Source organism: Oenanthe melanoleuca, chromosome 3, assembly GCF_029582105.1.
Source record: "Oenanthe melanoleuca isolate GR-GAL-2019-014 chromosome 3, OMel1.0, whole genome shotgun sequence".
Classification (NCBI taxonomy): domain Eukaryota; kingdom Metazoa; phylum Chordata; class Aves; order Passeriformes; family Muscicapidae; genus Oenanthe; species Oenanthe melanoleuca.
The window spans coordinates 17887416-17913040 of record NC_079336.1 but is presented as its reverse complement, the minus strand read 5'-3'; the positions used below and the strand labels follow the sequence as shown (position 1 = coordinate 17913040).

Sequence of the window (25625 nt, the reverse complement as noted above, 5' to 3'; positions counted from 1 at the left end):
GGAACAGAAAGCCAACTGTCCTGGGCTGCATCAAAAGTAGAGTGATTCTGCCCCTCTTTTGAGACTACTCTACCTCTGCATCCAGCCCTGGGGCTCCCAAAATAAGAAAAACATGGATCAGCTCTAACAGATCCAGAGGAGAGCCCCACAGATTATCAGAGGGGTGGAACATCACTCCTATGAGGAGAGACTGGGGGAGCTGGAGCTGGTCAGCCTGGAGAAGGGAAGTCTCCAGGGGGACCTTATTGCAGCCTTTCATTATCTAAAGGGGGCCTGTAGGAATGACTGGAACAAACTTTTAGCAGAACACATTGTGATAGGACAAGAGGTACTAATTTTAAACTGAAAGAGCATTGATTTAGTTTAGCCATAAAGAAGTTTTTCTTACATTAAGTGTGGTAAAGCCCTGCCAAAAGTTGCCCAGAGAGGTGATGCATGCTTCATCCCTGGAAACATTCAAAGTCAAATTAGTGGAGCTCTGAGAAATCTGGTCTAGTTGAAGATGTGCTTGCTTTTTTGCAGTAGAGGTGACCTCCATTACATTAAAAGATCTCTTCCAACCCAAACTGTTCTATAATTCTACTCCCTTTTCCATGGCTTTTAATTATTGATTAAACCGATATGAAAAACAAGTGATTATTAATACCAGGGGAAAAGATATTTGATTTGGATATCTTTTGTTGGATGAACTGTCAACTGCAAATGCTTTAGTATCTATTCAAAGTTTTTTCCTTATCAGTTTGGGCACACATAATGAGTTCAGTTGAAAAAAGGAAGACACACTCTCCCTCAATTTAAAAAAAACTTTTGGGGACAGTCACACAACTGTATCTATATCACTAGATAAATAATTTGATTTCCTGAAAAAACACACTAGTCTCCATAAACTGCCTAAATAATCAGTGCAGAAACTTATTCTGTTCCAGAGAACTGTTCAAATACGAAACTTGGTATCAGTGCTTTAAATCATCCTTTAGAGGAGCAACTTTTGCTATCTGGACTTGCCTCAGCTTACCATCTAAAGTAGATGCCTAAAGTTAGGCAGTACAAATCTATCCCACGTTTTCCATTCCAAGTATGAAAAGAAGGACAATTAGGACCTTAATTTTAAAAGCTGAAAATTTAAGGTACAATTGACAGCAACAAACATTGGATTGTTCTCTGCCAAAATGTGAGGAGGGGGAAAGTTTATAATGAATTTGGGCAGATCAAGTAAACAAAACTAGAAAACATAAAAAAGAAGGAATTGTGAACAACTCAGACTTTATATATCCTGTGAAAATTTGCTTTAAAAACAATCAAAATATGAATTCTCAGGTATATATATCACAAAAGCATAATGTAAAATTTGGCAATGATAACTGAAAGCAGAAGAGGGCTTGCTCTGGCCTAGATTAATGGAGCCTATTAGCCTCAGTTACATAATGTTTGTACAGACCTGAATAGCTCTTATTAAGGCAATTGATTTAAAATTTAGAAAAAGTATAACCTTAAAAGATTGAAGGTCACTTGAAGAACTGCCTTGAAGTAAAATTGGTGATAGTTGCAAATTTATCTTTCCTTTTGAGCCTGGACATTCCTGAAGAATTAAACAGATCCTTAGAGTTTCATTAATGTGTTGCCTGCGGTGAGTTTTCTTCATGGCTTTTAGAGTCCAACTTAATCTTTCATAAAGGGACAAGGTTGGATGTGGATAGTTTCCATTCAGATTCTGTTTTTCACAGGCCATTAAAAAACTAGGATTCAGGGTCATCAAGAATGTAAAAAATTACTTTGTTAAACCCAGCTTTCTTCTTTGTCTTTTATATTGCTTCTGACTGGTTTTACTGCAAACTGAATCTCCAGAACATAATGAATTCCATACGTATTTAAATAAAGAAAATGGGAAAGGATTAAGGGTCTAAACAAGCTTTATTATGGGTCTCTTTGCCAAAAGATGGTTTGATTCTTGGGCTGTGCAGGGCCATAATTTAGACTTTGATATTTCTTGTGGATCCCTTCCAACTCAAAATATTCTATGATTCTCTGATTCTATGACTTTGCCCTGTGTCTGTGACCCAAAGTGAGAGGTATTAGGCAAAGTTAGCAATATTAGGGAAGAAGTTGTAGTTATTCTTGATATATTTATACTGTTATACCAGGTCATGAAGTTAATTGGTCCAGCTACTTCCACACTTTTAAATTCTTTTTTTCCACCAAAGCAAGGTGTTTTCACTTAAACCGCCTATTAGAAATTATTTCCACTAAAGCTAAAATCCCAGACTGTCTGTGGAAATTGTTTGGTGAATTCTAGTTATGCCAGGACATGTCATGATGGTTACTCCAAGTCAAGGACTACAAGATTTTAAGAAATATTCAGGGATTACAAAAATTTGAAAGATATTAAATAAGTAGCACAGCTGAAGCTCTGCTTCTAAGTGTCTATGTAACCTGTGTCAGTGATGAAACAGGCAGCATCTAAGCATCATAACTTTTGATTTTGCTTGATATAATTTATTATAATACTCTAGAGATTTGAAAGCACTTGATTCTTTGTTAGATTTGGGACTCAATTTTCCAAAAATACATACTGCTGGATTGATTTTTATTTTTTATAAAAGTGAATTAGCCAATTCTCTTTCTGTACTGATAAAAATACTTGCAATGTTTCTTGATTTCTTTGCTGGATAGTTTTTTGCATTTTTAAGACTTAAACTTTTATGGTTATTTCAGGGGATTTGTGTCTGCCAAGTGACATATTGAAAGGTTAGGAAAGGGCAAACATTATGGATGCTGAATAAAGAAGGAGAGGTTGGACAAAGACTAGTCAATTTGACTTCAATCCCTGTGAAGAAATTTGAAATAAATAAACAAAATACCTGTGTGGAGCAGAAAGATGACAAATAACTGTCCTGAAGGATTTGTCAATAAGAAATAGTGACAACCAATCTAATTTTCTCTTGTGAACATGTAACATATCCTGTGGATGTGTGACAGGAGGTTGCTGCAACATATCTTGATTCCAGCAAGGTTTTTGACAGTTCTGACATTAAAATATTTTAAACAAGTATTATACAGTTTAGATTGTACAGCTTTTGTTGGATAATCCAATATTAGGTATAGATGGTTCACTTTCAAAACTGACATATTGGCTAGAAGTGGTGAAGAGGTCTGACCTGGATCCAGCTCTCTTGAATACTGCCTTTGTGGTGCACAAGCAAAAGTAAGCCTACTAATTTTGCAGACATTAAGCTTTAAAATACATTGTTAAACTTAAGAATGATCTTGCCATATTGAAGAAGGAGTCTGAAAACCAGGGTTGAAGCCTATTAGGACACGGCATATATGCAAGAATGATTAAGTAGATGTAAAAGACTGGGAAAAACTGAAGAGGTTGTTACTGGAAAATGCTTGATGGTTATCTGGGAGGGAAAATTCTTTTAGAAAGGTTTGGCTAATCCACCATTTTCTTAATAGAACTCAGAGATGCCCCTATCTGAAGAAGCCAGGTTGAAGGAAATAGAGATGTTTGAAAGAAATATTCAATAATGATAACTTTTTGCTCAGAGAAGAACATGTGAAAAGCAGCAAAAAATGATGCCACAGGACCTACAAATCCTTATCAATGATTTTTGCTCCATTTGTGAACTGAGTAAGCTTTTTTAATTTTTCCACTTCAAGGTGAAAATAATTTAAGTCTTTAGTGGATAGGAAAAAAAAAAAGTCTGTAACTGTGATTACAGCAAGACTGATTCATGCTTGACATGAGAAATAAAGTGCTAGAGAGAAAATAAGAAGCCTCAACTAGCAGAGGTCCTGAGAAAATTAAGGAAGAATTTTTTAGAAACAAAATAGGTATCATGGAGAGTGTAGGGTACTAAGTTTTTCAGAAGCCTCTTTTCTACTCTCAGTTTGATAATTATAAGATCAAAATTCTAAATAAGAAGCTTTTCTAATATTGAGGGTTTTTTCATTTTCCTCATAGCAGAACTGCTGCTGCAAGCATGCCAGGAATATGTTTGCCTGGCTTCATCCTGCAGCATACAAGAAATCCTGCACCTACTCTTGAAAGACCTTTTTTTTTTTCTTTCTTTCTCTTTATCTTTTTTTTTTTTTTTCCAAAACAGAAAAATGTTTTTAAAAATATAACATATAGCAATAAAATTACTTTATCCTCATCTTTCTTCAATTCCCTCCTGAGTGTTTTGCATCATTTACTATTCATAAGTATTTAACTAAAAAGTACTATATACAAAATGTACTGACTGTTTTATTACATGTAACACATTAAATTTCTAGACATTGCAGCATCTAGATGCTTTATTGCTGTAGGAAAACAATAAGTGCAAATAAGAACTTTCATTTATTTGCTATGATTGGATTACATTTTGTTAGTGACTTGTTTTATCTCCTTGTAATGAGTGCCATTGCTCATTTCCTTCTTACAGGAACTTTTGGAAAATGTATTAGAGCATGTTAGAAACTTAAAAATGCATCAATGATGTATGGGTAATTTTCAAATAGTAGTGAAAGCAGTGCTCTCTGAAAAGGGCAGTTTATAGTAAAATGCCTTATGAGCACTCTTGAAAACTTCAAATGGCAGGTTTCAATAAAAAAAAAAACTGAATATTTTTTATCCCAGATTAATATTCCCACCCACATACTAAGATCTAATTAAAATCTCCATAACCCAGTAAACCACAGACAGCTTTTTATTGAGTACCAACACTTGTTTTCTTTTGTTCCATACAGATTTTGTTGAATTGAATAATTATTCTTTCTCCATATCTGAGGTCTAAAAGACCATTAAGTAAACCAGTCAATAAGAAAGATATGTAAAAAGAAAGTAAAAACCCCTAAAATTATATTGGATATCAGTCTTTTTGTCTGTGTTATTTGGTACTAATATATATAATTATAATTGTAGTAGAGTATCAACAACAGTAATTCTTGTGATTCTTTTTTAAGTAATGTGGTGTCTGAACATCCTGTTTCTACACTTTTGCTGACTACTATAGAATCAAGGTTTTGGTGAGAGTTATTCAATTTACAGAATAACAAATCAAGAACTGGAAGGGCTACTGTATTTATTTTGCTGTTTCTTTGATCTCATTAAAATGTTAGTGCTGGAGCTCAGTAGAACAGTATGGAGAAGGATGGTCTGGCTCAACATACTGATTTATTGATAAACTGATTGACAGGAGACATAATTGATACATTAAATACCAACATTAGAAAACAATTTGTGAGGTTTTCATAATATAAATATGATCATTCATCCATACTGTTAGCTGGTGCTTTTGCATTTCTTCCCTGTGTAACTCATTACTGTCTGTAAGCGTAGCCTTAGTTGAAAACGAACAAGCTGCTCAGCAATACTTATACATTCAGATTGGTGATTCACTCTAGATTTAAGCACCTGTTTCAAGAGCAATATATTCCTCTTAATGTATGCAAAATGAAGCCTGGAATGTTTTTTTGCTTTGTTATTTTTCAGTAAAGACATTCATTATATTCTGGTACCACACTATAGCATTATTTTTATAGCATTCCTTTATAAATTTGTATTTACCTCAAAAGTGAAGCATGCAATTTTATATCTTCACTTCATTTTTTTCTTAGCATTAATTTATCTGGAAAATAAAGGCATGCATTGTTTAACACTGCTAGCATTGTATAACCACTGAATTTGGCATCTAATTCTTCGAAAACAAAAACGTGATAAAGTGTATTTGAAAAAATTGTACAAACTCTGAAAGACAACAAGTGTGACAAAGACTTTGTTAACAGCTGCAAACACGAGCCTGGTGAAAGCTGTTTGATTTCAGATAAATCTAGTGATTTGTTTAGAGGTATGTGTAATAGAAATGTCAGTACTTCCAGGATTTGACACTGCTATAGATAAGGTATTATGGTCTTCATAAACTGCTGAACTACTTCAGTACATGTAAGTTTTCTGCTGGCTCAAATGAGAGTCTGCTTTGACCTGCATAGGTGGCTTTTAAAACAGAGATTATTTCAGATAATATTCAGACTACCTGTACTACAAGTTTAAGTCTCTTCAGGGACTTCTGACATGCTGGCATGATACTGTACACTTCAAGAATATGGAAATGGTTGGAAGACATTCACTAAAACCACCCTTATGATCCACTGAGAAAGAGAACTTTAATTTTCAATTATTTTCTTTTACAGGTCATACATATGGGATGGGTAAATGAGAGACTTGAAGGAACTGATTCATCTCAGCTCTACAAATTCAAGTTTCTGGCCCTGAAGGGTTCATCCTTCTACATTTTCAGCACTCCACCGGTAAAAAAAAGTTTATATTCTTGTGTCAGTTTCATTGTAAATGGAAACTTGTTTGTTACGTCTGGGTTTGTTTTCCTTTATCAAATGAAGTTTTTAGCTGAGATTTCAATGTAAGTTAAAGCCACAGATGCCACTGGATTTTAATAAACTGGAGATATTTGGCATCTTTCAAGGTCCTCTGAAAAGCTTGCTGTATCTGGATAGTGTAAAGGCTTCCTTATGGGATGTTTTGTTTTTTGAAGTTGTCAAGGTCAGGTTTTATTTTGGTTGATTAGGCCTAATATTTCTTCCCTTATTTATTCTAAGGTTTTATGTAGATGTAATGAGCTGGTAGTTACTCTGCTTTCTGAAAGACAAGATGCATCATGAAATAAACCATCCATACTACTGGATGATACTTGTGGATTTTTCACACAAGCAAGGGATTGAAGTGCTAAGTGTACAGTTTGACCAATTGTTACTTTGACAATTTATGTACCTCATAACAAGAATGATATTTCACAACAGGTGCCTTATCTAATATTTTCCTAAAAATTAATACAGAATGATGAAATGGAAATGAGCTGTAGAATTCTAAACCGTTAAAATAAATTAGCAATACTTACCGCATGGTAATATTTAATCCTTTCATTTTTCTCCAGAAAACCTTTGCCTTAAACAAATCATAAAAGAATAAAATGTCAACTTAGAATGCAATTTCAATTATACAATTTGCTTACAGTTTTGCTCAGAAGGTGCTCAGTCTCCCAGTTTTGTCTGCTGATCCAAAGAAAATCTGATCCTTTATATGTGTACTCTCTGCAGCACCTTTGGGAAGTACATACTTTTCAAAAGTTATTTATGAACCTCACTGAAATGCATTAGGTAAAATTTCCTCCTCTCTAGATTGAAATTATTAATCCAATGATTCCAATTAACTTCAAACATTCTAAAATGGCCATAATAATATTTTTAAAATGGCACAACATATCTGGGAATAGAGGGGGGGTTTCCTCCTCTAAAAATTGGGGGTTTCATAGCCCAACAAAGGAATTAAAATTTGATTAAATTACTACAATACAATTAAAATGTGAAAACTACGCAAAAATATTAAACAAATAAATAACACACCACATGAATTATTTTCCTCTATAAATTTTACTGATTTTCTTCAGACTTGTTTCTAGGACACATTTTTGAAGTAATTAAAATTATGTATCTATATGATACTGATTTGGGATAAACTACTTCATTTACCATTTTCAGCATGCTATTAACAGACAAGTGGGGGTGATAGGTAGTATTAATTACTTGACAGACTTTATCATATATTATGATCCTGTAAATTTTTTTGTAGGAACCTTGGCTTTCAAAAAATGAACAAAAGGGATCCCTTTGATCAAAGTGTTATATCCCCTCAATACTGTGATGCACCAGCAAATGTGACAGAGTCCATAAATTAAAAAACTTGTTGACCAGTTTTCTTGCTCTTTTAACATTCCCCAGATGTCTTTTTTGAGGGGACAAACCCCCAAAAACTAAACACTAAATTAGTAGTTTCCAGCAACCTCCTGTCTGGAGACGTCAAACCTGGATCTAAAGCCACACTTTGAAGTTGATTATCAGTCTCCTGAGGACTCCTCCAGCCCTGGCTGCTGTTGATGCCTTTCCCTGTGGCTCACTCCAGGATGCCAGTGCAGCCCCTGGGCTCCACAGCCCTGCCCTGCCCTGCCCAGCCATGGCCCCACGCGCCAAGGCCAGCCAAGGCCCTTTGTTGTGGCCTGGATAGCTGGTAATGTGGGAGAAGATGGAGAGGCAGGAAGGGCCTTTGAGTGGGTGCCACAGAGATGTTTATTTCAGCCATGCGCATGGATAGCCCAGGTCAGAGGCAAAGACAAAGGCAGGCCTTGTGGTGAGGATCCAGGTTCAAGTACATGGGATGTTCGGGGTGGGGGGAGCATGAGACCAATTCCCAGGGGATGTGGGGGAGGCACAAAGGTGGGTTGGGGCATGGGAGCCAAGGGGAAACAGGCTGGGAGTGACCGAAAGACTGAGGGACAGGGACCAGGCATGGAGCTGACCAAGGGAGCAGAACAGGAGTGGGTACATGGGCACTTGCTGTGAGAGAAGCCTCTTGTGTCTCCCTAACTCGGGAATGACTCTCAGGGTCTGCACAGCCCATATCCAGGCCCAGCCTTGGCCTGTGCCTGCTGCCAGGGAGATGGCTGGTGCCCAGAGCTGGGACTGCCCAGTGCCCATGGCTGCTGCCAGGGTCATGGCTGGTGCCCTGTGCCCATGGCTGCTGCCAGGGAGATGGCTGGTGCCCAGAGCTGGGGCTGCCCAGTGTCCATGGCTGCTGCCAGGGTCATGGCTGGTGCCCAGAGCTGGGGCTGCCCTGTGTCCATGGCTGCTGCCAGGGAGATGGCTGGTGCCCAGAGCTGGGGCTGCCCAGTGTCCATGGCTGCTGCCAGGGTCATGGCTGGTGCCCTGTGTCCATGGCTGCTGCCAGGGAGATGGCTGGTGCCCAGAGCCGGGGCCGCCCTGTGCCCTTGGCTGCTGCCAGGGAGATGGCTGGTGCCCAGAGCTGGGGCTGCCCAGTGTCCATGGCTGCTGCCAGGGTCATGGCTGGTGCCCTGTGTCCATGGCTGCTGCCAGGGAGATGGCTGGTGTCCAGAGCTGGGGCCGCCCTGTGCCCTTGGCTGCTGCCAGGGAGATGGCTGGTGCCCAGAGCTGGGGCTGCCCTGTGGCCATGGCTGCTGCCAGGGAGATGGCTGGTTCCCAGAGCTGGGGCTGCCCAGTGCCCATGGCTGCTGCCAGGGAGATGGATGGTGCCCAGAGCCGGGGCTGCCCAGTGCCCATGGCTGCCCTGCCCCTGCTGGGGTATGTACTGGGCCTTGTTGGGGTGGAGGTCACTACATCATGGCAGCCCGTTTCTTACTGGGGCCAAAGCAGAGCTAACACTGCCGTGCTTGTGCTGATGCTGAGCAGGGCTGGTGCAGCCTTTCTGTTCTCACTGCTCACCCAGCAAACAGCCTGGGGCTGGGAAGGCTGTGGGGGGCACAGCTGGAACAGCTGATTTAATTAGGCCAAAAAGGATTTCCATTAAGCATGTACCATGAAACATCATGCTCAGCAATAAAAAATGGGGATCTGTTCTTCAAAAGTAGCCAGTCTGGAGCCTGGCTGGGCATTGGTCTGCTTGGCGTGAGCAGTGTACAATTGCCTTTGCATTAATTGATTTCTTCCCCTTTCCATCACTCTATTAAATTGTGCTCTTCTTGCCCCATGCATTTTCTCAATTTTGTTCTTCCTGTTGTCTCTCCCATCCCTTAGCAGGGGGATGGGGAGTTAGTGAGGGGCTCTGTGGGTGTTTGACTGTGTGACAAGGTCAGTCCACTGCAGGACCATGAGCTGGGACCCTGCCCTGCCAGACCCCGGAGAGCTCCCATGGCACTGGCTCTGTGTCACTTGTCCCTGCTCTGTAGTTGGAAACACAAGTCCCCACAGAAAACTATTTAAAGAGCTCTTCCACTGTTTTTAGAAATATTTGATACTACTGCTCTTACCATTGCTCCTACCGAGGTTTGGCTTTTTTGCTATCTTAAGCAGGAAAAACCAAAAAACCGTAGTTCAATCACAAAAATGCAGGTTTTTCAGCTCATTTGTTAGAAGATACAAGTTTAACATGTTTTATTTCAGAGATGTTGCTATTGCAATCTGTATTCTGAATCAACGTTGCATATCACTGTATCAATATAGTGTGCACAAAGCAGATGACCTGTAAGTTCTACACTTACCTTTATCCATAATTTTACAACTGCTTGTAAAAGGATGTAGCACAATTTCAACTCTTTTTTCTATTTCATTATGTAGAAAAGATGATGTGAATGTAAATAGAGCTGCTAATTTTCATAAGAATGGAAAGTGAGCAAAAATACAGAAAATTGTGGAAAAAATGTGGATATGATACTATGAAATCAATAAGACCAGTAATACTCTATTTATACACTATTTCTACAATATCCCAGATGGTGATTCCAGAAATATAGAGGCTTCACCGCAGACATAAATATCAAGAATACTAGGTAGTCTTTTTGCATCTCTGAAGTGGCTTATCTGATTGTATTTAAGAAATTTATAGATTTCATTTACAGACTGCTATATTAGAAAATGATACATTTCTGAAAACTGCATATCTGAAAAACACCATTGAACCAATAGAAATTATGCTTGTGTCAGTTTTAATATACAAGCAGTACTTTATGACATTCTAAAAGCGTCTAAAAATTCTTGTCAATTTTCAAATATTGGAAAAGTTCTAAATTGATATCCTAGAAGAAATTGAGGAAAAAGTATTCTAAATTGTTTTTCAAAATCAAACTATTTTTTTATATATTTGAAAATTTCCAGAAATTAATTTAATGTTTTTATGGAATATGGGCTAGATGTAGGATACATTTCTACTGTTTCATTTTTTCTTTATAGTTTTATATGTTTTCCTTATAGTTCATTATGGTTTTACCTTAAAGTCTTCAAGTAGCCATATCCTTACATCTGCTGTGTTACCCTTAATTGCAAAACTGTATTTTTCAATGTGATTAAATAAATAGCAATGAAGTAATTTAACATGAAAGCAGCTAGAAAATCCCTGCATGTGCTTTTTATAATTTTAAGAAAAGAATAAGCAGGAGAATATTGTGAAAGCAACAGGAATAGTTCCACATTTGACAGTACAGAGAAACTTGCACAATGTAAATAAGACAAGCAGTGCATTTAATGCTGCCATGTAAGTTCTAAATACTTCTGCTGGTAACTTATATTAACAAGATGTCAATGTAACATATTAGGAGCAAGGTGGAAATAAGTTGGAGAACTTAGACTTGACATGAACAGTTTTGGTGAACTTTCTAACTCTACACATAAGTATTATTTTTGTTGTTACAGGATTTACAAGGATCTAACTGTTTTAGTGTGTGTTTTGTACAACCCAATTTGAGTTGTTTGGGGCATCTTTAGACTTCTTACAATTCCATATCATAGTTCATCACAGGACCAGGCCTTGATTTCTTGTTTTCCTTTTTAATACCTTACAATCATTTTTCTAAATTAGTCCTGGTTTATTTTTTTTCCATTTAGGAGTGAAGAGACCAGTGAATTAATTACTCTTTACCTAGCAGTATTTAATTTTCTTTGACCTTTTTAGCACTTCTAGACAGATTGGATGCTTCTGCTTAATTCTCAGATAATGCAGCATTTGCTGTATTCCAGTAATAAATACTATAGACACTTTGATTTTTTTCCCCCTTATATTTTATTCTTCAAATTTATTCAAATATGTTTAATATCTTGGGGGGCTCTGGAGACTTCTAGAATCACATTCTGTGTTCAGAGAGAGGCCAAGAGTCTGTTATGTTAATTTGATTTTAGAGAGCTTTGAAGTATGATTCTCTTCACCTTATATTTCTTTATTTAGTGGTGATCTCTGAGCAGGCATGAAAGTCTTTTATGCCTGTTTTATAAATGCAGAGTTCTCTTCTAGGGAGTAACTTTGTGAGCTAATTGTTTACTGCATGTGTGTTTGTAAAAATGAGTTTAACTTTATTATTTTCTCTCTATTTTAAATCATAAATTTTTAAAGAAAAACCAATGATTAACACACATATTTAAAGGTAAGTATATTTGGAATATGAGTTTGAACTGATGCTGAGATCATTGGGTCTATGTAAAGCTAGATTTTACGAGTTTGCTTATTTTCAGAACTCCAATGTAATGAAGTTTTTCAACCATGAGGAAATTGCAGAAACTCATCCTAAAGTAAAAAGTATTTATGAAACACTTGGGACTGTTGTACCTATTTCACTCTCTCATTTGAGACATAGAATTATAATTTCAGGTTCCTGTTTTCTGTAACTCTGGTTTTATCTTGCTCATCAGCTCAGTGCTAGCTATGAGTTTACAAATGTATTAGTTTTGCAATATTCCTGAAAGGATTAATGTAGCTAAATGTCTACAGAACCAAGTATTCCATAGATACTGCACTGGGTTAGCTGAGGAGTTGGTCTGCCAGTAATATAAATAACATCATTCAGCTCCTCTTGGTCATAAATTCATGTAGTAGACAAACACGAATTAAAGTAAAAGGTTACTGAATGCAAATTGAAACTCTTATGTATTTTACACTATTTCTGAAACTGTCTGAACTAAATTCATGTGAATGCAAGCATGTTTCGTTAAGTCATCTATCCTGAATATAGCTGTTTGAAATGTTTTGTCAAATGCTTCATAAAAAATAATAATACTGTCATGCCAAGAAATTGCAATGTATAGAATACCTGCAGGATCAATTCCAAAGGGAAATAATGAGAAAAACTGTTTCATTGCCTAAGAGATATACTTGAGTATCTCATTTATCTTAGTTACTTATTACCCAGTTATTGCATGTGTTATGATGGATAACCTGCAATAAACTGGAACATTCTTTAAATCAAATGAAGGGTATTGCAGTTTTCATGAATTTTCCTGAATATTTCCAGCTTTTCTCCTTGACTGAAAGTATATGGTTATTTGTGGGTTTTTTAAAAGTAAAGCAGTTTATAACAGTAACATTTTAAACTTAGACATACTATGATACTTCTGATAAAACTATAAATAATGTCAGCTGTCTGTTTAGATTCTAATATTCCTTTGTAATATGTTTGTTTTACCTCCTTAAAATTCCTCTTGTCATGTCATTTGTGTTCTGAGCACCTTGCACACAGTTGTATTCAGACTGTTCACTCTATAAGTATGGTAGCCTTTCTCTGACATATACAGGTGAAAAAAACCTTATAGAGGTGCCAGCAGTTGTCACTGTCACTGCTTGCCTCTGCTGAAAATGTCACATGAGTTTACACAGCATCAAAAGATGAAAGAGATACATGGAATAATGGGAAGAAGTCTGAAGTATTCAGAGTGAATTTTATGGCACAGCAGTGTCACCTTTCTCCATCACTAATAGTTCAAAGAACCCCAACAGTTAAAATTAATCTTCAGGAATCAAAATAAGTGATATGGCCAAATGAAAGTCCATTCATATCTCAACAGCTTTCAGGTGATAGCCCATGTCACCAAAATTGGTTTCACAAAAAGCAAATGAATCAGTGCTTATGCTTCTGTGCATAGCCACTTAGAGCAATAAAGGGTTCTCCTGCTATTAAGTGATATGGAAAAGATCCCTTTCCCTTTGAGAAATTCAAGACCAAATAGTGAAATAGCCCCATTCTACTCTAAACCTTATTTTGCAAGAAGCATGAATATCCCTTTGGAGGATCAACAGTAATAGGGAAAAACATGGATTATTTAATTATTTTCTTTTCAAAACAGCCATCAAAGTACAAAAATATTTCCTTGGAAATAAGATTAAGCAAAGACCTGCAGTACTTACTTTACTGTGAGACTGTTTAAATGTATATTTCTTTAGCTTTATAATTACTCTGTTTCAGTTCTTTCAAAACTTACATTATTTCTTATTTGTACAATAATTAAATTGCAAAACTTAAATAAAATATTGAATGGACTTACAAGAAGAAAAATAGAAATGGAAACCTAAAAATAGAAAGGTATGTCTTTAAAAACTGCTACATTTTATGGAGGAAAAGTTAATATCTGAAATTTCTTTAAATTTCTTTTCTAAACCAGCTGACATTACATTTAAATTTGAAAAATATTAATTAATACTATGTCTTTTTATCATGTCATTTTAAAATTAACTATATGTAATGTTTTGAGCTTTTATTTTTGAGGCATTGCTCATAGTAAAACAAAGCATGTAACCTGTTTTGCATATTCTAGTGGATTGTAGTCAAGTTGTGTTTTCCATTTGATTTTAAGATATAGAAACTGTGTAATGGAGAATCCTAGAATGTGAGTCTCTCTATATCCTGAAAAGATGTGGTTCTAGAACTTCTAGAGTTCTTTAGTCCCATTCCTGTAGGGGATTCCTAATATTTAAGTTTAATAATCTTAAAAAACTAATCTAAATCTAAGAGAAACTGGGAGAAGTCTAGATTATTAAGAATTAATTCAGATTTTTAAGATTAGAAAGAAACTAACACCAAGTTCACATTACTTCTCCTTAGGACTCTGAAGTAACATTTCATAACCAACAGAAGTCCCATCAGAGGCCTGAAAGTGTTGTAGTGGTTTGAATTCTCATCAAGTTATTACAATTCTGTTTAATAGCTTGGAATTTAAAGAGACTTGAAAATTAAATTTTGAAATAAATTTCAAAAGAACAAGAACATGTTGATATCTCCATGAAAATCATCAGGAGAAGTACTAATTTTTTTAAAAGGTGAATTATGTGCTACTGTGAACACAAATAATCTGTTACTGAATTTCAGTTTTTTCCAGTTAATTTTCATCCACCTAAACCAGATATTTGACAAACAAGTTTTTCTTTATGTTAATAGTTTTAATTTATTTTTTCTGCTTTCTTCCTTTTGGGTGAGATGCAGGAATAAGAGAAAGCTATATCAGCCCTAGAATTTTAAATTATCCAAGTTACTATTAAAGTTACTAAAATACTTATTTCTATATACCAAAAGCCACAGAGTTACAACCTAGTCAAATCCTTCATTTATCTATGCAGCCATTCCTCTGCATTCCCCAAGAGCTAGGATTTTTCTCTAAAACATATAAGCAAAAATAATGCATATTCCCATTGAATTTTTCCTGTGTATAAATTCAATTTTTTTTTCTTTTCTTGAGCTATGTAGGCTAGGTACTGTTTTTAAAAGGAAACAGATTATCACATCATTAAGTAGAATTTGGTATAAACTTCAAACATCATTCTTGCTGCTCAGATTTTATCAGCCTGTCATGTCAACAGGATTAACTAATGAAATCAAAAGGAAACAAAAAAAGAAAAGTGTTTTCATATTATTGAGCACACAGTTGATATTCTTGATTTTAAATATTGCAGTAACATAGTACTTTTCCATTTTTAGAATAAATATTGAGTTATTGCCTCCGTAGTGCATGTAAACTCAAAACTAAATTTAGAAATACATCTCAGTCTATTGATTGTATGATTTTTTTAATATTGAGACATAAAGCTGAATGACTGTGCTTGAGACTGAGTTCTCTGTGTTAGCATCTTGAGAAATAAAAATGCTTGTGTAACTAACCACAGAGACTACAAAGAGGTTTCCATCATACTGGGAAAAGAAAAAATGAAATTATTTAGCACTTTATAATTCCTGTTTCTGGAAAAAATTAACAGTATTTGTCAGTCTTTTCTAAATGCTATGTTAAATGTAGTGATGTGCCTAGTGATGTACTTAAAGGATCCAGTAGAATAATTATGGACAAAACCCTTTTAGTTTTTTTCATCTGTACATGACTTTCAAATAAAGAATGTGTTGATAATTTTTTTTTATATTATAGGTAAGCACTCTAGACTGGGTACGAGCTGAAAAAATCTATAACCTCTGTGAGGTTCTATTTAAAATTCACAAGGTAGGTTTACCAACGGTTCCAATATTTAACTTAGTAAAGAAAGTTTGCCTTTTCCTGTTGATGATAAACTCAAGTTAATCTTAACTAGGAATAACTAGCATTCAAGCAGTTCATCTGTTTGGTTTTTTTTTTAAATACTATTTGAAATTGCTGGTACATTAGCTGTGCAAGTATAAGAGAACATGGAAAACGGGTTAAGCTCCAAGTGAGCAAGTTACTAAAATGCTTTCTTATTGAAGAAAGTTTTCAGTATTAGAGCTGTATAAAGTATCCATGAGACACACTGCTAAGCATGATGATATTGGTTTTTTCTTAGTGGGTCAGATTTTCAAGCAAACATAATGAAAAATATTCTTGCTGTAATTATTGATCCATATAAAGATACTTTCATTTTAGTAATTAAAAATATGAAATTATGTCCATATCATATCATTATCATTGTATCGTATGTACTGATTTTTGTATCAAGTATTGCAAGTTTTTCTTTACAAAGGGCAGCATGTTGGGTTTGTCTCCCCTAGAATTAATTTTCTTCACCCAACTAGACAAGTCTTATTTTCTGTCTAACTTGTCCCAGTCAAAGATTCGGGGCAAAATCTTAGCACTTTGTGTGAATAATTGACTTACAGAATATATTTTCTAATAAATTGCATCAGATAGATTAATTTTGTTCTCCAACAAAAACAAAACCTTTGCAGGTGAGATAAGGATAATATGATAGCCTATTTGTCTAGGAGAGTAAAAAAAAAAAAACATTCAGAAAAAATAAATCCATCTTTTGAGATAAAAACTGTTTCAGTGAAAAATTAAAGCTCCTCTTTAGTTCTCACCAGGTGCAGCCCTTCTCGGATGCTTCTCCTTTGACCATGCACTGTCTTGGAAAAGTCAGGTTATTGCTGTTACCTGTAAGAGATCCTGCACTAAAGCAGAAGTGCTTAAGGTTTTTGGTTTGGTAGTGGTGGGATTTTTTTTTAATTTGGTTTGGTTTGGGTTGTGTGGGTTTTTTGTCTTGTAGGGTTTTTTTATTTGTGGGGTTTTTTCAGATGCAACATTTATTCAGGACATGGGAAGGAAGTGTTTTGGCACTGCCATGTCAGGAAAATGGCAGTCCTGGAGTTCAGGACTAGAACTCAGCTCCAGAGACACAGGAAGAGAGCTATATTCTTGTAGGCATGGCATTATTTTTGTGAAACCATGTCTCACTCTGGGAACATATGGGCAAATTCAGGTCCTGCCCATCACTAAGACACCAACAAAAAGTAGATGTTCTGTCACAGATAATTTATTTAATCTCCTTTATATTTTTTGTAATTTAACTTTTAGCTCATAAATAAGTCAGGCACTGATGAAATATACACACATTAAGCCTTTTGAGAAGATTTTGCTGTGGCTTGGGTTTTGGTTTTGGTTTTTCTCCTTCAAGTGTTACTGCTAAAACTCAGTTCTTCCAGGAATATTATGGTAACTTCAAGGATATTCTGTCCTTAGAGCAACATCTGCACTACTTTTTCATGAAGAAAAAGAAGTGGGGAAATAAACTGCCCAAGATTCAACTCTTGAATGTTCTTGACATTTTAATAAGTGAATGCTTAATTGCCAGTTTTCATGAATACGTAAGCCAAAGTGCAAAAGCTCAAATTGTACTCCTTATCATCTTTTCTGTTGATTCTTTGGTATAAATGATGAGGCAAACAGAACAAATCAAAAAAACTGTAAGAGATTAAAGTTTCTGCATGACATATGATAGAGTTATGTTGTAAAAGCTGCCATTTGGAGAGGGTGTTCTTAAGGACTTTCAGAAGCTGGTTAGAACCAGTGCAAAACTGTGGAAAAGTGTGTTATTGTAACTTCTCATGAAAGATGGATTTTAAAGAGAAGTGCTCTTGTTGCACACCTAGTTGTAAGCTTCTCATCTATGTTTATGATGCAATAGTTAAATACAGATAATAAGAATCCAATGTGGAACTTAAATTTTAAAACATAATATTTGATATATTTTATATTTGGGTGTATGTATACATACATATAAATACACAAATATGTGAACTAAAATTCATGTATATAATATGCCTTGCATATTTCTGGTCATTTGGTGGTAACAACCAGATGATTTGAAATGTAATGTCTTGTATCCCATATGTTTATTCTTAGAACTTGCCTCATAATTCAAACTCTTACTGTAATCCTGTACATTTTTAAAAGTCACTTGTCTTAAAAATATTTAATTTTCTTTTGTTGCCTGGTATTTGCACATGAAAAATTTAAAATGTGCTAATACAGTAGTCTACAAGGCAGAATATGCAGCATTGAGTCTCAAAGCAGATGTAATACCTGTCACTGCATAGCTGCTGAACAACAGAATATATGCATGAATTTTGTTCAACTTGCTTTTCAGCAGTGCAAAGGAGTGTTGTAAAATAACTGAGCTTCATCAAGTCTGTTCTCTCCTCAGGTAGCTGCAGAGCCAATTTTGACAACACAGTGCTGTGTACCCTGGTGGCAATATGTGCTGCTCCCAAGATGCCCCATGAATCATTGCTAATTATTTTGGGGTTTCAGTCTTTTCTCCCCATGATATCACAAAGAGATGGGGATAGGGAAGGGATCTATCTTATATATAAAAAAATAAAAATATGTGCAATTTGGAAATTCAGGCTGTGAAAGTACGTAAATATATATGTAGTAGCTTTTTAATTTAGCTTTTCTCTATATTTATGTTAATCAATGAAGTCTTAAAATATTAGGGAAGTTTCTTGTATTAATTTGTTTACATTTACAAAACATTCTATTGCAGGTATATTTTTTATTATGAAAGTTTAATGTAAAGTTTTCTTCTTTATCTTGAAGATGTGGCATGATCTTGCTTCAGTCTCTTTGTAGTTACAGAACAGCATTGACAGCTATTAGAGGACATGCTCATGTTGTCATTTCCAGAATTAACCCTAAGGGTGATTGATAAATTACTGCATTCCTTGGGGTTTAGCATATTGGAACCCAAATAGAATGGAGTCATTACAGTCACTTGTAGAGCTGGTACACAGCTCCTGGAACATATTCAAACATTCAGGGATTTTCTTATTTTTTCATGGTAAACAATATATCAGTACAAACTCATTTTAAATTATGTATGTATTGCTTGGGTGATTCTGACAGTATTTTGGAACTGCAGTAGTAGCTTGGATCAAAATATAGGGGATAAAGCAAATGAGAAGCAAAGAAGCTGTCTTTGACATAATTATTTAACTTCTAGAACATGTTCTTCAGCACAGTGGTTGACACAATGCCATAGTATATCCAAGTACCCATCACTTACAGAAGACAGTGCTGCTTCAATGGTTTGGTTTTGCCAGATGAAGATCACATACTGAAACATGTCTTTCAGCTCTGGCTTGCTGATGATTGCTGGCTACAAGCAAACTTGTATTTAGGTATTCACCAGGACTTCGATCTTGAAGACCAGAGGCCGTATTGTTTCAGTGTTATGGTTGGACATGGCAAGAGCCATTACTTCAACGTAGAGCTGGGCAGTGAATTGGCTGTGTGGGAGAAATCATTTCAAAGAGCAATTTTTTTGGAAGTCCAAAGAACAGGGGTAAGTAGTGAACAATTTAAATCAATTAATATGTAAAATAAGTATAACAAGTGTTTAAATTCTTTGTATGCTCAATAATTGCATTCAGTTGATGCCCTCCATGACTAAGGATCTGAGTACATTGAATACACAGAAGACTTCTGAAAGCTTCATCATCACATCAATATTTTTCTGTCAATGACTGTGTAATAACAGTCAATGAGCATGTTATGTTATTGAAAATTAAAAGTACTCATTTGTAAGTTCACCTTGATTATTAAAAACTGTAAATTAATACATTTTACCACTGGAAAACTCTCAGGAGTTTATTTAGTACAACTTGAACATTTTCTTACAGAAAGCTGATTTTCCTCTCACATAAGGTAAATATGTTATGTTTTACATAAGGATTCTGTATTCAAAGAAGAAATATTTTGCTCTTTTATTGTTAATTGTGAATTGGGATGGTTCTTGTTACCATTGAAAGAGTTTGAAGACAGTATGAAAGTGAAAAGAAGTTTTTAATACTCTTGAATTCTCAAAATTAAACAGGAGATTATCACTTTCTGCTGGCTAGTAGATCTAGATCCATACTCTCAAGTGAACTGGACAAATGTTATGGGAGTGTATGCATTGAGACTATAGGCCTTCTCCAATTAAAAATATATTTACACAGTTTAATACAAATGCAAACTTGATTTGGTATGCTCAGGTTTGCAGTACCCTGTGGACCCCCTAAAGACATTTGAAATACTGAGAACACTGGATCACAGCTTTGTATTTACACAACTTGCAAGGAGCAGAAGTCCTATCACAGGTGGTTAATCAGCTCATCTAAATTGCCAAATTTCTGGGATTCTAAACATGTTTCTGGGTTCTAACAAGGTACTTACTTAGAAGCCTATTATTTGTCTCTTTAGTCTGATGAAGGAACAAAAAGACTTTGTAATAGTTCCTAATCCTGAACTTCTGAGAAGGAATGCAATTCTTCAGGAAAAAAGTATTTTTCCCAAAAACTTCTTGAGCGTCAGGGAGGGATTTATAATACATATTGAACATGCATAAAGTACTTTCTCACATGAACTCTTCAAGAAATTATGACACAACTGTTTGACCAGCCATTCAATCCTCGTATTTATTATCCGTATAAAAAACAGATAACATATAATTACAATTAAGTAAAACACACGTGGAGATTAGCTGGCTCTTTATCTGATTAAATTTCTGGACATTTATTGTTAAATCTCAAAATTTCCTTTTCCTTTATATCCTTAAAATTAAGGAAACATTCTCTGCTTGTGGAATGATTTTTTGTCATTTCAATCAAAGCCATCTAGACTCATTTCACACAAAAGACATTAAATTTCCTGCAGCTGTGGTTTAACCTATCTGAAACCTCCAGGAAAGTCATTCAAATAAAATCCTGATTACAGTTCTTAAGTCTCCATATGAGTTTTTCTATGTCTTCATTTTCTCTCACATAGTTGGATACATCCAAATTTACTGTAGACTACTATGTCAGTAAAGTTCAGAGTACTGTGGGCATTCTCCAGCAGTGAAAAGCCTTTTGACTGCTCTATTTTCTTTCTTCTTTCAAAACATAAATGCTGTCATGAGTGCCTTTCTTATCAGAATAATGTCAAGAGTGGCATGAATGAGGTGCAATTTAATATTACATAGTCTATTTCAAATCATAGAAAAAGAACTGGCATTGCAGTATCCAGAAAATTCAAGCTTGTCACTGGTATATCAGTTTGTAAGAGTTCTTTCTTTTGGAGAATTTTGGAAATTATTTTTTTATTCATAAATGATTGAGCAAGATTCATGGCAGCTGTTGGATCTCATTTTGCCATTTCAGCCATTCTTATTTAAATGGGGTTTTTTCCTGTTTACTGTCAAGTGTAGTTAGTATCTTAACTATGAGTTTTTGTTAACTTTATCTTGTACATACCCTTTGTATTTGGTGTTTCAACAATAAGAGCTGTATTTCTGAGAAGATTCTGTCCTTATACAGTTTATGAAAAGAAATGCTAAGGTCCAGTGGTCCTTTTGAATTTAATCTGCCTGTGTTGTGTGATGTTTTTTACATTTCTTTTGAAAATGGTAGCAGCAGTAGATGACAAAAAGAATGCAATAAAGCAGGAAGAAACACCCCTCACAATTTTGTTGCCCTTTCAGATATTTAAAAGCCCTATTCAAGCTGCAATTGTTTACAAGAAGTTTACCAAGAAATTCTGAAATTCAGTGACCCTGGTAAAATTAATCTATTTGCAGACAATGATAACAAACAAGTAGATTTTGAATCCATGTTAGAATTACATGGGATTTTTTTTCCTAGAAAAACTATTGTAGTTGCTGATGGCATAACTTGGATAGATGGGGGCAATAAAAATGCAGTAGAAGTAAGGCAGAAAGGCAATTGAAAGAGAGAAAAAGAGCTGTTAAAAATATTTCTATGCAGCTGGTAATAAAAGTCAGCATTGTAATGGTGGGAGATAGGCAATGAAATCCCCTCAGTCATATCTTGAAGTTAAATCATCTCCCACAAGTTCCAGCAAGAATTTTTCTCACCTGAAACATCCTAAACAGTGCAAGATGAATAAATGATGCTCAGAATACGTAATTTTTCTTCTGGGTTTTTTTTTTTTTTCAAGATTTTTTTATTGTAAAAAACCTTCAAAAATAAGAGACTAGCATATTTTTCAGAGCTCTTACTAATTCCTTGACCCTTCAGGTTGGTCTTGTCAGTAGCATAGGATATTATTCCACATTTTTCAATGTTGTCTTTTTTTAATTGCTCAATCAGTATTCTTCCCTTGCCTCAGATTATTTTTTCCAAAGGAAATTATATTGACTCATCTGAGTCTTGGATATGATTTTAAATTAATGCAGAAACATCTCAAAGGGATGATTTGGAGCAGTTCTGTTCAGCAGGACGATGGAGGAGAATATTGGAATAGTATCTGGTAGTGGACAGAGGAAAGAGTGACGGTAATATATTTTACTGTAAACTATAGAAAATTGGACCAACAGTTTTGTCATCTTGAAACCCTGTACATGTAAGTTTTGTTTGATGATTGGAAGAAGACAGAGGAGAGGAATCTGCTTTACAATAGAAAGAATTCTCAGGAGACTGGAAAAAACCATCCAGTCCATGTAATGCTTCCCTCTTATCCTTACTTTGCAGCTCAGGAAATAATCTGTGCAACCTCTCATTACAACTGCTTGCTGTTTCTTCTAGACTGTTACTTGATTTTAGATGCATATCTTTATTAAAAATCATCTGAAAATGTTCACTACAGCAAATTTAAGACATATAGAAGTGAATAAGTTCTTACCAACTGACCTCAATAACCTTTTAAGGAAACCAGTATTTTTTCCTCATGATTTTCCTTTAAAAGCATTCAGTTGACTATATTATATAAAATTGTACAAAAATAAAATACGGTAACAGTGATTATATACATACATGCTACTTACTAACCAGTCACAAGCAATAATTGGTTCATAACATGAAAATCAGTGTTTATATTTTAAATCACATACTTGCTTCTATGGGATGTAAAACCACATAATGATGAAAGATCAAAAAGAAAGAGCTGCACAAAATTGCACTGACATTTTAAGACTTCAGGTTTTCACCAAATTAATGGATAAATAGGCCCCATATCCTGAACAGCTCAAGAAAGATCCAAAATTAATTTAGTTAGGCATTTATTCTTTGTCCATTGCAGATAATTATAAATTCCTCATGATTTCAAAATTAGAAGCCAGATGGATAAAATCCCTTATGTAGAAGTTCAAATAGCTTCTAAATATTTTTTATTTTAAACTGAATTTCAGTGCACATTTTAGCAATATGGCTTTATATATGCCTAAAGTTGAGCATTCAACAAGTCACTAAGAATATAAATAGTGAGGTATGCTGGTCAGGGTTATGGATTCCTAGCATTCCCAGTGTATGGGAGCCAAGATGCATGGAATTGTGGAATTAGCCCCATCTGAAACTAATTTTTTAGCATGAAAATTACACGTTCAATGGAAGATTTTGGATTAAGAGAAAACAGAAGGGTTTGTGATATTCATATCCAGACAGCCTACAAGAAGTTCAGTTCCTCTGTCTCCTTCCTGCAACATTATACAAAATGTGTTTTCTAATAATTCTTTAGTGGGATTTTGAATTGATCTTACTACAACTCAAGTTAGATGTAATCAGAATAAATTTTAGAGACTGTCCCCACCAGAAATTGGTCTGAGATTATTTATCTTTTTCACTTATCTATCACAGCTTACTTAACTCTTCCAACTACCTGACTCCTGAGATGCTCAGAATTTTGGCTGTCTCAGTAACTCTGCCATCAAAACAAACACACTCACTGTTTCTGGGAATCTTTGGGAATTAAGTGGTGCTGCAGAAACAGGAGTCTAAACCACCCTCAGAGACCGAGCCAAAAGAAGTCCCCTTAAATAAACAAAACCTAGCAGAAATTAGACAATCTTAATACGAAGTAATTGTCATTTCTGTGATCCATTTATGGACATTTATGATGCTATTAATTCTTCACAGTGACCTAGAGGTTGAATAAAACATGATTAGTTGATCACAGTGTAAGCCTTGTGAGCTGCAAATGATGTACTGAATTGCAAAAATAATAAATACAGTTGTCAATGCTTTTTTTTTTTTATTCTGTGATGATTGCAAAGCATATATGAAACGAGTTATATGTAGGAGCTCCTTTAAGAATGGAAACGTCACCATTTGCTAATTTCAGATCTAATTTCTGAGACAAACATTTAAGCAAAGGAAATAGTCTTCTTATATTCAGGTGAGATATTAAATAGCACTTAGATTAGGTTAGATTTATAATGTCATCAAAAGATACTCATCAGTTTGTTACAGGAAGTACTCAGTTTAATTACACAATTACGTTTTAGATTGTTTTCATTATGCACAGAAAGCTTATTACAATTACAATTACAATTACAATTACAATTACAATTACAATTACAATTACAATTACAATTACAATTTAACTGGTCACCTTTAGAAATGGTGTTAGATTATAATTCATTTTCACACTGATGCAAAAACCCCACCGTTCTCTAACACAAAGAAAGGTTCTGAGAACCATATAGATAAATAGTAAACAAATTTTCAATAATTATTAATAATTCAATAATTCATGTAGCAGATGAAAATCAAGCAATGCATTTATTAGAATTTTTAAAAACAGAGAGAGAATGTAAGAATTTACAAGTCTACTGAACTCAAACTTGTTTCTATATTCTGTATTTTAAATATGATTAATATGAAATGTTGATCATTATTTCTGAAAAGGGAAGATATTCTTAAAATTACATTTATTTATATTGAAAGAACAAATCTAAATAATTTATATATATATTACATATATTTACTTATGAAACCAAATATTTAGATAAAAATTAAGTCATGGGAATCTAGTTTTGTTATTATTTTCCAGAGGATCCTTTAGACTTGAGTAAGGAAGAAACCATGAAAGAGCTGGTGAGGGACTTTTTCATAGTGATAAAACAAGTGGGAATGGCTTTAAATCAAAAGAGTGTGGGTTTAGATTACATTTTAGGAATAAATTCTGTATGGGAAGGTGGTGAGGCACTGAATAAGTTGCCCAGAGATGCTGTGGATGCCCCATCCCTTGCAGGAGTCCAAGGCCAGGTTGGACAGAGTTCTGATGAGCCTGGTATAGTGAAAAGTGCCCCTGCCTATGGTGGGTGGGCCCATTTTGGAGCTCTTCCAACCCAAACCATTCTGTGATCTGTCAAGAATTTACTATCAAAAATTTACTATCATGGAATTTCAAATTTATACAGTAATATTACCTGAGAATTTTGATGTTGGATTTTATGTTTTTAATTTTGTTATTCCCTATTATTCTCCACCCATGATTTATAAAAATCAGGCAGAAAAACAAAATCCCAGTCAAAGCATCATTGATTCACAACTGAATTGTGTACTCAGGAATGTCTCTTGATGATATTTCTGATTAAATTCCCTTTTCAACTGTGAAATTCCAGAATTTATAGATCATCAGAGAAGAAAAATGTGTATTATTATGTAATAACAAACTGCTTCAGAATTAAGTCATTGTCTTTGCTGAAGTAAGCGAGTACTGGTCTACTAGTTCTATTAAAACAAGCAGTGTCAGCTTGATTGCTGTGATTGCTACTAAAAATCTGCCTCACATTTATGAAAATATGCTTGGGACAATCTACATGTAGGAAACCCTTAACATTGAAGTCATTG

At 34.9% G+C, this 25625-nt stretch overlaps 1 protein-coding gene across 1 annotated transcript in view; it reads left to right on the top strand.

The window, feature by feature from the left end:
- SNTG2 (syntrophin gamma 2) overlaps nucleotides 1–25625 on the top strand; it is a 205963-nt gene that overhangs the window by 163158 nt on the left and 17180 nt on the right. Inside the window, exons 12-15 of the mRNA XM_056487301.1 lie at nucleotides 6175–6291; nucleotides 15697–15772; nucleotides 15808–15810; nucleotides 19125–19360. Coding sequence (XP_056343276.1) covers nucleotides 6175–6291; nucleotides 15697–15772; nucleotides 15808–15810; nucleotides 19125–19360 — 432 coding nt within the window. The remainder of the gene's footprint in view (nucleotides 1–6174; nucleotides 6292–15696; nucleotides 15773–15807; nucleotides 15811–19124; nucleotides 19361–25625) is intronic.